This window comes from Glycine soja, chromosome 19 (genome assembly GCF_004193775.1).
Source record: "Glycine soja cultivar W05 chromosome 19, ASM419377v2, whole genome shotgun sequence".
In the NCBI taxonomy this organism is placed as follows: domain Eukaryota; kingdom Viridiplantae; phylum Streptophyta; class Magnoliopsida; order Fabales; family Fabaceae; genus Glycine; species Glycine soja.
The window spans coordinates 34,329,650-34,340,987 of record NC_041020.1 but is presented as its reverse complement, the minus strand read 5'-3'; the positions used below and the strand labels follow the sequence as shown (position 1 = coordinate 34,340,987).

At 35.3% G+C, this 11,338-nt stretch overlaps 1 protein-coding gene across 4 annotated transcripts; it reads left to right on the top strand.

Annotated features, from left to right (window-relative positions):
- Nucleotides 1-137: 137 nt before the first annotated feature.
- Nucleotides 138-6,600, top strand: LOC114399323. 4 transcript variants are annotated; one of them, XM_028361500.1, is made up of 6 exons: nucleotides 138-380; nucleotides 516-595; nucleotides 1,350-1,440; nucleotides 1,742-1,841; nucleotides 1,935-2,201; nucleotides 6,114-6,600. In XM_028361500.1, exons 1-6 carry the CDS (start codon nucleotides 319-321, stop codon nucleotides 6,240-6,242), a joined length of 729 nt encoding a protein of 242 aa, XP_028217301.1. In that variant the 5' UTR covers nucleotides 138-318; the 3' UTR covers nucleotides 6,243-6,600. The 4 variants fall into 4 exon arrangements, with proteins under 4 accessions (XP_028217301.1, XP_028217300.1, XP_028217302.1 ...); XM_028361499.1 differs by having other exon boundaries at nucleotides 1,739-1,841; XM_028361501.1 differs by lacking the exons at nucleotides 138-380; nucleotides 516-595 and adding an exon at nucleotides 941-1,228 and having other exon boundaries at nucleotides 1,739-1,841.
- Nucleotides 6,601-11,338: the final 4,738 nt, after the last annotated feature.

The window sequence follows — 11,338 nt, the reverse complement described above, 5'->3', positions numbered from 1 at the left end:
ATATATATATATATATATATATATATATATATATATATATATATATATATATATATATATATTATTAATTATTTAACATATATAAAAAAATCCATTAGAATAACAGTCATCCCGGCAATCCGCTACAGACTTGATCTTAACACTAGCTTATGATTCAAGCATAGTTATCAATCGCTGTTAGTAGCTGGCTGCACTATTGAGGTGTCCTGGCTCTTGAGCATAACAGGAGCAGTAGAGGCGTGCTTCTCCATTGTGGAAAATTACGGCTGGTATTGATAAATGGCCATTTCATGATCACAACAGCTGCTCTCAGTCTTCATGAGAAGCCACAAAATGCCCCTCTTTTTTTATCTTTTCATCCCATTTTCTTATGTTTTTGGGTCAGTAATCTCCTCTGATCAAATAGGGTTTTAAGAACTCAGGCCAATCTCATCATTCTTGCTTCTTGTATATTCATCTCTTCTGCATTTTGAGCCATTCTCTGGCCAACATCACCAGTATTTCATGTGACCCAGGTTCTTTCCGCCCAGTGCATCTCTTCCTGCTGTCTCTGAAGTCTGTTTGCACTTCACACGCTGTCTCTCCAATCTTCACTGTTGTGTTCGTAAATTTCTGTTTTTTTTTTTTTTTCAATTCAAAGTTCAATCTTCTCAAATTTGTCTTTCTGTTTTTTTTTAATAAATGTGAAATGTAAACATCTTTAATTTCTGGTATTTTTAAATTTTCAAGCATTTGTATATCTATAAATAAATATATTTTTCACATCTCATACCTATAATTTCACTTTAGTAGCTATCCTGCTATCTGCTATTTCATGTTATCATTTTCAAGGCTTTCTGTTACATGTTGCTATCTGATAAAAACCTTGGTAGAACTACACCATAAAAGTTAGCTGATATTGTGAATATATATATATATATATATATATATGTTATTCCACTATAGTGTTTTCAAGGCTTCCTGTTATATGCTGCTATCTGATAAAAACCTTGGGAGAACTACACCATAAGAGTGTAACTTGTAGTGGTGCAAGTTGATCCCCTTTTTTGTGTGTATCCTTACCTTAGGTTTAGAAATTTCATTGTACCTCTTGTTCTTGTACCAATGTCAGTATTCACGTGTGTTCATGCAGCACAGCTTTAGTGGATCCCTACCCTTAAGACCTGGCAGGGGGCATGTAAGCATTTGTTAAACTAGTAGCATTAAAAGTACAACTTTCTTCTACAAAGTAAAAAAATGCTTAGTACTTGTTCTGTATACAATTTTTTTATAATATTTCCCATAATATAAGACCCTAACAGATCTTTATTCTTCTGTCCCTTTGCTTCCATGTCTTATGGTGAATGCAGTGTTAAAAGCTAATTCAACTTTTCCTGACAAGGCACCCTCTTCTGGCGCCTCTCCTCTTGACCAGCAATCCTTAGATCCACCTCAATCAACGTAAGTTATGAGCATCAGCACCCTACATGTGCATCAAATCAATTTTTTTAGTTTATATCTTAAACATGTTGGGCTTGACTGGAAATATATTGAATTTATTTAAAAAACAGAGGCAAGATTGTTCTTTTATGCTGAATTCACTGCTAACAGTTTTCTCATACCATTTTCTTAATGCAGCACTTTTCTAGTGTGTTTGTGCTGTGACTTGTTAATTCAACTGTACAATCAACACTTAAAAGCTTCTTTCAAATTCTCTGTTTTCCCCTGAGCTGAGGATTTTTTTTGTCTTTTATGTCAGAAGTGCTGGTAGATTTGCATCACTTCGACAGCTTTCCAATAGTTTTGCTCAGTTCAATAATTTACACCTTTCACTTCGTTCAAAGAAGCCACTAACTAGAAAGGTACACAATGCAGAAGCAATCCTTGGTTTAAATGATTACTTGTTTTGGCGACCTGTATTTCGTTTGAAAGTAATAGCATTGTGATGTTTACAGGATGCTGCAGCTATAAATGAATGGAGATTTGCCAAGATAAAGGAATACAAGGAGCGGAATGTTGAAGTGGAAAATGAAGCTTTTGACCGATACATGCAGAATGTAGATTTACTGGAGGAAGTATTAGCTGTGAAGTCGTTGGATGAGAATGTGCCCTCTGCATTGGAGTCTAATCCTACTACAATGGAGAGCAATGAGGCAATGATCCCTGGGTTAAAATTGCAGCTAAGATCAAATTCTATGAGAAGTGATGGTTTGAGAATGAGAATACTGTTGTTTTTTTTTTTAATAAGAGTAGGCAGAAATATTAAACAATAAAAGGGAGCATAAAGAAAGAAATTGAGACTGCAAAGGCTTACTTTATTCTGATATGAAGCAACGTATTTAAAAGCATGGAAAAGATAGTAACTGCTAACAAAAAGATAACATCACTAACAGAAAGATAACACCACTAACAAATCATGCCTAGAGAATAGGATCAAAACTGCTTTATCCTATCAGTCAACATGACTTTTATTTTTTCCTAAAAAATAGCATAAAAATCTTATCTACTATAATTTGTTAGGCAGTTCCAACAGTCAAATCTTAACACTCCTCCTTGACTTTGGAACTGCAAACTCCAAGCTTTTGTCTCAAGTATTCAAATTTGGCTTTAAACTCCTTTATGAGTTTCTCATCACTTCCTGTCACAAGTAAATCATCAACATAAAAATCTTATCTACTATAATTTGTTAGGCAGTTCCAACAGTCAAATCTTAACACTCCTCCTTGACTTTGGAACTGCAAACTCCAAGCTTTTGTCTCAAGTATTCAAATTTGGCTTTAAACTCCTTTATGAGTTTCTCATCACTTCCTGTCACAAGTAAATCATCAACATAGACAACAATAATGATTAAATTTGCATCTACCAATTTCACATATAATGCAGCCTCACTTGGACTTTTGACAAATCCAAGATCTTGAAGATGATCATCTATCCTGCTGTACCAGGCCCTAGGAGCCTGTTTAAGACCATATAATGCTTTTTTCAACTTGTAAACTTTCTGCTCCTCTCCTTTGATTTGAAACCCCTCAGGTTGCTCTACATAAATCTCCTCCTGCAAGTAACCATTTAGAAAGGCAGATTTTACATCTAAATGATAAACTTTCCACCTTTTATGTGCAGTCAAGGCAAGTAGCATTCTAATTGTATCAAGACGTGCAACTGGAGCAAAGGTTTCTGAAAAATCCACTCCAAACACCTGAGCATAGCCTTTCACCACCAACCTGGCCTTGTATTTATTTACAGAACCATCTGGATTAAGTTTGGTTCTATAAACCCATTTTACCCCTATAGGTTGTTTGTGTTGAGGTCTGTCCACTAGCTCCCATGTGTCATTTTTTTCTATCATCTTCAACTCTTCCTTCATAGCATTTATCCACTTGTCATCCTTTTCAGCTTCTTCAAATTCTGCAGGTTCTAGGACAGCTACATTACTCTTTTGATAAATCTCAAATAAAGATCTTGTACCTCTGACAGGAATGTCATCTACATCATCATCAAGGAACTGTGGGATTTCTGGCAACTGCTTCCTTATTGGCTCATCCCAACTCCATTGTTGATCTTCCATAAATTTGACATCTCTACTCACAAGAATTTTCCCATTTTGAGGTTGGAAAATTCTGTAAGCTTTGGAGGTGTTGCTGTATCCAATGAAAACTCCGGGTTCTGCCTTTTTATCAAGTTTGTCCCTTTTAACCTGTGGAACATAAGAGAAACAAACACAACCAAAGATTTTTAGATTTTGTAAATCTGGTTTGTAACCAAACCAGCCTTCAAATGGAGTTTTTTTGTGCAGAACTCTTGTAGGTAGTCTATTCAGCAAAAATACTGCAGTGTTTGCAGCCTCCGCCCATAGCTCCTTTGGCAACTCCTTTTCATGCAGCATACACCTTGTCATCTCCATGATACTTCTATTTTTTCTCTCACTCACACCATTTTGTTGTGGGGTGTAAGGTACGGTGAGTTGGTGCTCAATGCCAGCTTCTTCACAAAATTTATCAAAAACATCATTTTTGTATTCCTTCCCATTGTCAGACCTTATTGTTTGCAACCTGCAATCACTTTGATTCTCCACCAATGCTTTAAATTTCCAGAAAATATTAGCAACCTCAGTCTTGGATTTAAAGAAATAAATCCAACAAAATCTAGTATGATCATCAATAAATGTAATATAATATTTATTACCATTTAAAGATAATACTCTCTGAGGTCCTCCAACATCTGTGTGAACTAATTGCAGCTTTTGAGTTGCTCTCCAAGTTGATTGAGGAAATGGTTTTCTGACTAGCTTACCATATTGGCAAGCCATGCAATCGGCTAACTTGTCTTCAAGCATTGACACACCTTTCACCAAGGCATGTTTTTGCATGTATAAAAGTCCAGCAAGATGGAAGTGTCCGAGCCTTTTGTGCCATAGTTCAACATTGGTGGCCATGCTTGAAAAAGCTATTTGCTTCTCCTCCATTAGATTTAAAGCATAGCTTTTAGCCCTCATTTTCACCTTGAATACGTCTTTTCCTTTTGCATCTTTGATCAAGCACCAATTTTCTTCAAATATAACTTTGAAGCCTTTCTCTACAAGCTGAGCAACACTAAGTAGATTTTGATCAATGTCAGGCACATATAAGACATCAGAGATATATTTCAAACCTGTCAAGCTTTCAATAGCAACAATCCCTTTTCCCTTGACTGAGATGAAATCACCATTTCCAATTTTTACTTTGGAAACAATGGTTTTGTCAAGTTTTTTAAAGAGGTTCAGGTCATTGGTCATATGGTTTGTGCAGCCGCTGTCTATTAACCATGAATCACTGGAACTATTGCTTGTGGCAAAGCATGTTGCAACAAAGAGTTGCTCATCTTCTTGTTCCTCCGCAACCACCTTTGCTTCCTCTGATTTGGACTTGCATATTCGCTCTACATGTCCCATATTGCCACACTTTCTGCACTTGACATCTGGCCTCCACCAACATTTTCTTTCAGGATGATTTGTCTTTTTGCAATGCGGACAAGGAGGAAAGGTCTCACCTTGCTGCTTGTTGGAGCCTTCTGGTTTTTTGTTTCTCCATTTATTATTCTTCTTGTCTTTGCCACCTCTTGAATTTTGTGCTTTCGTATGAAACGCACCTTGTACCACCTCCTCTTGTCTCATCATTCTTCTCTGCTCCTGGGCTTGTAGAGCATTTATGAGTTCTCCCAAGGTGATGGTTGACAGGTCTTTAGACTCCTCCAATGCTGATATCTTTGATTCATACTTCTCGGGTATAGTGACCAGGATTTTTTGCACTATTCTTTCATCAGGAAAGTCCTTCCCAAGAAGCCTCACTCTATTTGCTATGCCTAACAGCCGGTCAGCGTAGCCTTTAATTGTTTCAGTCTCTTTCATGCTCTGCATCTCGAATTCTCTGCCCAAGTTGAGTACTTGCATGCCTTTGGTTCTTTCACAGCCTTGATATTCTGATCTGAGATAATCCCAAATCTGTTTGGCAGACTTGAAATTCATAATTCTTGTAAAAATAATTTTTGACACAGCAGAGAAAAGGCAATTTTTAGCCTTAGCCTTTTTGGTCTTCCTTTCTCTGTGATTCTTCATCTGAGCCACCGTTGGATCTAAAGGTAGTTCAGGAACATCATAGTTTTCTTCTACTGCCTCCCAAAGATCCAAAGCTTCAAGATGAGCAGTCATCCTTGCAGCCCATAATTCGTACTCTTCACCATCAAAAATTGGTGGTGAACCTGCTGTGTATGATGTTTCTCCCTCCATTGTGATTTCTCTCAACTCACAGATCCCTTAAAGATAAGAGCTCTGATACCAATTTGTTGTTTTTTTTTAATAAGAGTAGGCAGAAATATTAAACAATAAAAGGGAGCATAAAGAAAGAAATTGAGACTGCAAAGGCTTACTTTATTCTGATATGAAGCAACGTATTTGAAAGCATGGAAAAGATAGTAACTGCTAACAAAAAGATAACATCACTAACAGAAAGATAACACCACTAACAAATCATGCCTAGAGAATAGGATCAAAACTGCTTTATCCTATCAGTCAACATGACTTTTATTTTTTCCTAAAAAATAGCATAAAAATCTTATCTACTATAATTTGTTAGACAGTTCCAACAGTCAAATCTTAACAAATACAACAAATTGTAGACGAGGGATTAAAGAAGCTCGAGAAAAGTGCTGTAGATGGTGACATCAATGAATCAATTGATGATGAATCTAATAAAGCTTCAGAAAGGGGAAAGGGGATTGAAAGGTTATAAGCTATAAGTGATCTTATGGATAAAATTAATAAAGCCCGAACTGAGGAGGATTTGAAGCCGTGCTTAGAGATGAAGACCCAACTCTTCAATTTGGACGAAGGCGCTAGCGTTAAAGACCTTCAAGACAATGAAATGCGTGAGAATGAAACTGTTGTAATTGATGTGGTACCAGCAGAAGGATTGGATTATTCTTTACCGAAATTTGTTACCACCACTGAGATTGATCTAGAAACTCTTAACACCATAGACAAACACTTTTCTACCCAGGATATAGAGCAGTTATGAGTCTAGATTTCTTAAACATTGTGATTTACCTTGAAAGAAACAGAAATCTAAATGTTGTGCTGTTCTAGGAAAATGCTCTCTAATCAGAATTAGGTAGTCAAATGCAAGCCAAAAAGTGTTTTAGAAACTAATCTGGATACTTGAACCGGCTGAAGTGTGAACAGATTATATTCAGTTTGAGCACTATTCAATTCAATTACGGTTCAACGACTTTAGTCCATTAATCAAATCATGAAATGAAAGCTTCGCTGCTTCAATTTGGTGTTCAATAATTTCTCATTCAATTCTGAAGACATAGGCTAAAATGTTAATGAGTAAAGTGATTGAATAGACTAGTAGTTTTAACATTTTAACTATTGCTATTCCACTGTCCTTGTTTATTTCTACCCGACTTTCTGACACTGTCTAATTCATTGTCAAGACGCAGCTGCTTCATTTTATTTGGCAAAACCCTTTCACACTAAATGGATTAACGTACGTTCCTTGCCACCAATGTTGCGATAGGATGTTATAGGCTGAAAGGACTATGCACTATCAACCCTCTTTATGGGATGTTTTTGTCGGCAAATTATCTCTCACATATTTGACATGTTATTGGAAATTGAGAGATAATAGTGCACATTAGAATCCCAAGTTTATGTTGTCCTGTAGCTGGTTGCAGAGCTTAAGCAGTAAGCACAAATAGAGTGAACATGGTTTTAAGCAGCATTCTGCAACTGTAATTGTGCAGCACAACTAATCGTAATTATGGCCACATCAGTCGTATTTTCCTGTAACTACTCGTTATAGCATCAAGACCCCGACCTATTCGCAGAATTATGACCAATGTAGGGCTTCCTAATGTTGCCAATGATGTAGAATTCCTTTGAGGTGATCTAAGATTCAACTGCATGCCATTCATATACAATAAATAGTTCTATATGTTCTATGACATAAATAGGGAAAAAAAGTTGGTTGAGCTGCATAATAACAAAGCATATACATGGGGCAAGGAGAAAGGAGCAAGTCAGATTCCTAATGCTTACTTTTTTGCCTACTTCCTTTTCCATCTTCTCCAAATATTCCTTGATTGTTTCAACTCCATTATTGTTATCCAAGAAAATTCTCAAGTGCAACTTTGACTTAGAAGATTGGGCAAGCTTTCCTTCAAGCATGACCCACATATCTGCCAACTCAGTTGATGTGTGTTTTAGAAAATTGATCTCAGCATGTCCAAGTGAAACATCCTTGTCAAATGGACCATCAAAATCAAAAACTTCGACATGTAAAATTGATGGTGGTTCTTACATAGCATCAAACTCTAATATCTCTGCATATTAGTATAAATACCAAATGCAAGGCATGGTGTAAAGACTCAAGATCAAGAAGAGAGACTTAGATTTCATTTTTAATCATTTGTTTCATTTAGTGTTGCCTCCAGGTATGAATCAGGCATACTTATATTCCTAATCTTATAAATTGATGCCATTTTCCACATTCAGCTGACATCATATTTTGTTTCCATAAAAGAACTATAAAGGCCTTGTGGAGAACAAGAATACTGAACCCCTATCAGAAAGAACAAATTCCAGAAGAGCATGAAGATCAAGAAAGCTTTGTAATTCCAGAAGACTCTGCATCTATCTTAGAGGATGAAGAAAAAATGTCCAGAATTTTCTCTGCAGAACTTCCAATTAAAGTGAGTAATCAACTACTGGTACCACAATATAACTGAAGATAGAATTAGCCTCTTGAAGAATTTTTATGCGTAGTATTAACTATTAAGTTTGTCTAGCTTTAATGTGTAGTGTTACTCTTTATGAGATGAAATTAGTGATGGGAATATTTGATGGAGGAAACCTGGAGCATAAAACTATGTAGAGAATAAGATGTATGAACTAGAAGGCAAAATGAATTTTTGAAAGTTTAGATGAGTTTTTATAAAAAGCTGAATTGCCTAAGTTGATTTTAACTTGAGAGAAGTTTATACAAACATATCCTTACTCGTTTCATGTTGATTTTTTCACAATCATTAGATATTGTTCTAATTCTTGAAGAAATGAATTCTATATCACAAAGACTATTTTTTGTTTCTCTATTTGTCTCTAGGTTTAGGGAGACTATTTTTTGTTTTGCCTGCAGTCTTAATTTCCAGTAACTGATGCTATCACCATTATATAGATGTTGAGTTCGGAAGACTGCAAGCAAGGGACATGCTGCAGCATCTCTGGTCAAGTCCAATGTCTAATGCATCTGTGGAAGTTGTTCAAGGGAGTCGATCTGTTGAGGTGCGAGATGCTAATGTTACAAAGGTAATTGTCTTTTTAATAATTGATTTTTCTCAGTTCTGTTTTCACCTACAAATTTTTCATAGTGATTTAATCAGGGAGCAGCTATTGACTGCATTGTAGGTTAGATAGCCCACTGAAAGCATGACAATTAACACCAATTGCCCTATTTCGAATGGTCTTTCTTTTTGGTATTAAGAGTGTATCGGCTAACAAAGATATGACTGTTGTAGATTACGATGTTATGACCATTATGGGTAATAGTTGGATTAAGATCTGGTGGGTAAATGATTAAATTTTTGAGTAAAAGACAGAGGCCGATCAAGTTCAGGAGCTGGAGGATATTTAGTGAGGCTAAATAAGAGACAGAGGAGGTAATAGTAGGTATGGTCCATAGTCTCCCACCTTAGAACTTATATGAGCACATGAGCAAGGATTTAAATTTATGTGTAGCCATGGGCAAATTAAAATATATGATTAGGCAGTCTGGCTGAGGCATTTGGTGGTCAGCCATGGTTGTTACTAGTCTTTATTACAAGTTGCATGCCATAGCAGTAGCTCTATTTCACACATTGTTGAATGTTGAATTATATATTAATATAATTCACAATTGTAGCTGAATATTGAGTTACATAATTTAGAATTGTGTGTGTTTTTTATAGCCCTTATGCCACATTGCAATTGAACATTATTTATCAAACATTATGAGCGAGGGATTGAATTTAGTGAGGTTGTAGTAGGGTGACCTAGTGAAGTTCAAGAAAATTTATCCAACATAAGAAGTGGAGTAAATAATATTTAACCATAAATATGAGAAAACTTACTCATTCGCTAACTATTTTTATTCCCCTAAAATTATCATCCTTTTATTACTTTCAAATGAAACATAAACCAAGAGAGGATATAGTCTAAAAATCGCTATTATTGTTTGAGACAAGGTACTCTGCAAATAGCATTTATGTATGTGAGATGTGATTAGACCTATGTGAAATCCAATTCTCCGTAGCGTTGATTGAGTTTTGTCTCTTCAATTTGAGTAGTATTTTCCATTGGTAATAAGATATGTTGTAGAATTTTGGTGTTTATGTCTATAATTTACAGTAGTTGAATGTAGGTTGGACGAATTGATTTGTTTAATGAAAACAGGTTAAATAAATTAATGAGATTGTAACGTATGAAATAACAGTAACATCCTAGAGATGTTTAGCAAGTCTACATGTTTTTCAAGGAGTATTTTATAGCGAGGTACGCCTCGCTTAGTCATAAATTAAAAACCTTTGAATCAAGCATTACAATGGATTAGGTATCCTATTCCAAACAAAAAAAGATTTACTTAACAGATTAAATTCTGCAAAAATATTTTCAAAATTTGATATGAAATCTCAATTTTGGCAAATCCAAATCCAAGAATCAGATAGGTACAAAACAATGTTCACTGTACCTTTCGGCCAATATGAGTGGAATATAATGTCATTCGGACTGAAGAATGCCCCTTCAAAATTTCAAAAAATTATGAATGATATTTTCAATCCTTATTCAAAATTTGTTATTGTTTACATAGACGATGTTTTAATCTTTTCCCAAAATATTGCCAACATTTTAAACACCTTTAGACTTTCATCCATATCATCAAACGGAATGGTTTAACAGTCTCCAAATAAAAAATCAATCCGTCTCCAATAAAATGTTGGGCTATGGTAAATATTAGTGTATTAATAGCGTCAAAAATCTCTTTATTGTCATCATTAGTAATGACTTTTCCATTGAGATCCGTCTTAACTGCGTTGTAAATTATTTTTTTTCATTAGTGAGATAATTATCCCACCAACCTTTTAACTATCCAGAAAATCCTGCCACTAAGATATCAATAATGGTTTCTTCCGAACATTCATGGGATGTTTGGTTAGGCTTTGGCTACCATGGTCATATGTTGGAGTGCATTCATGATATTATACTTCGTCTGTGCATCTATATTCCATTCATAGATGTTGTTTGCACTAAAACTCTTAAAATTGTTTTCACCTCTTTCTTTTAATAGAAGGTCAAGGGCAGTTGCACGTTGATAATATAATTTGGAGGGGGTCTTCTAGTGTTTGGAATTAATTGGATTTATGTCTTTTTCTGATACAGAACTTGTCTCAGTTGCGATTTCTGAGTTTTGGTCACTATCTTCCAAGATCATTAGGAGATAAGGTTAGAGATAAAATCTATAGCCAGTCTGCTAATAGAGACATTCCATATGAGAGTTTAAGTTACGATTAATTAATTTCTTATGTCCAAAAGGTAGCCCTAAAAATTTGTCAAGATGACAAAATTCAAAGACAATTAGCCAAAGAAAAAGCTCAAACAAAGAGAGACTTAGGTTCTTTCTGTGAACAATTTGGACTACCAGCTTGTCCAAAACAAAATAAAAAACAAACCTCTAAGAAAGAAATCCATGAGAATAAACATGTCCACAAAAAGAGACCTCCAAGAAAGAGATACTCGCACAAACCTTCGACTAGTAAAGAAGTAGAAAATCCTAGACAAAAATTAAAATAAAAA

Bases quoted from the DNA above. Each gene is read 5' to 3' on its own strand.
- LOC114399323 (XM_028361499.1), top strand. From the start codon at position 319: ATGAGAAGCCACAAAATGCCCCTCTTTTTTTATCTTTTCATCCCATTT. The intron at 381-515 runs GTCAGTAATCTC...CATGTGACCCAG, and splicing joins CCATTTTCTTATGTTTTTGG to GTTCTTTCCGCCCAGTGCAT. The intron at 596-1,349 runs GTTGTGTTCGTA...TGGTGAATGCAG, and splicing joins CTGTCTCTCCAATCTTCACT to TGTTAAAAGCTAATTCAACT.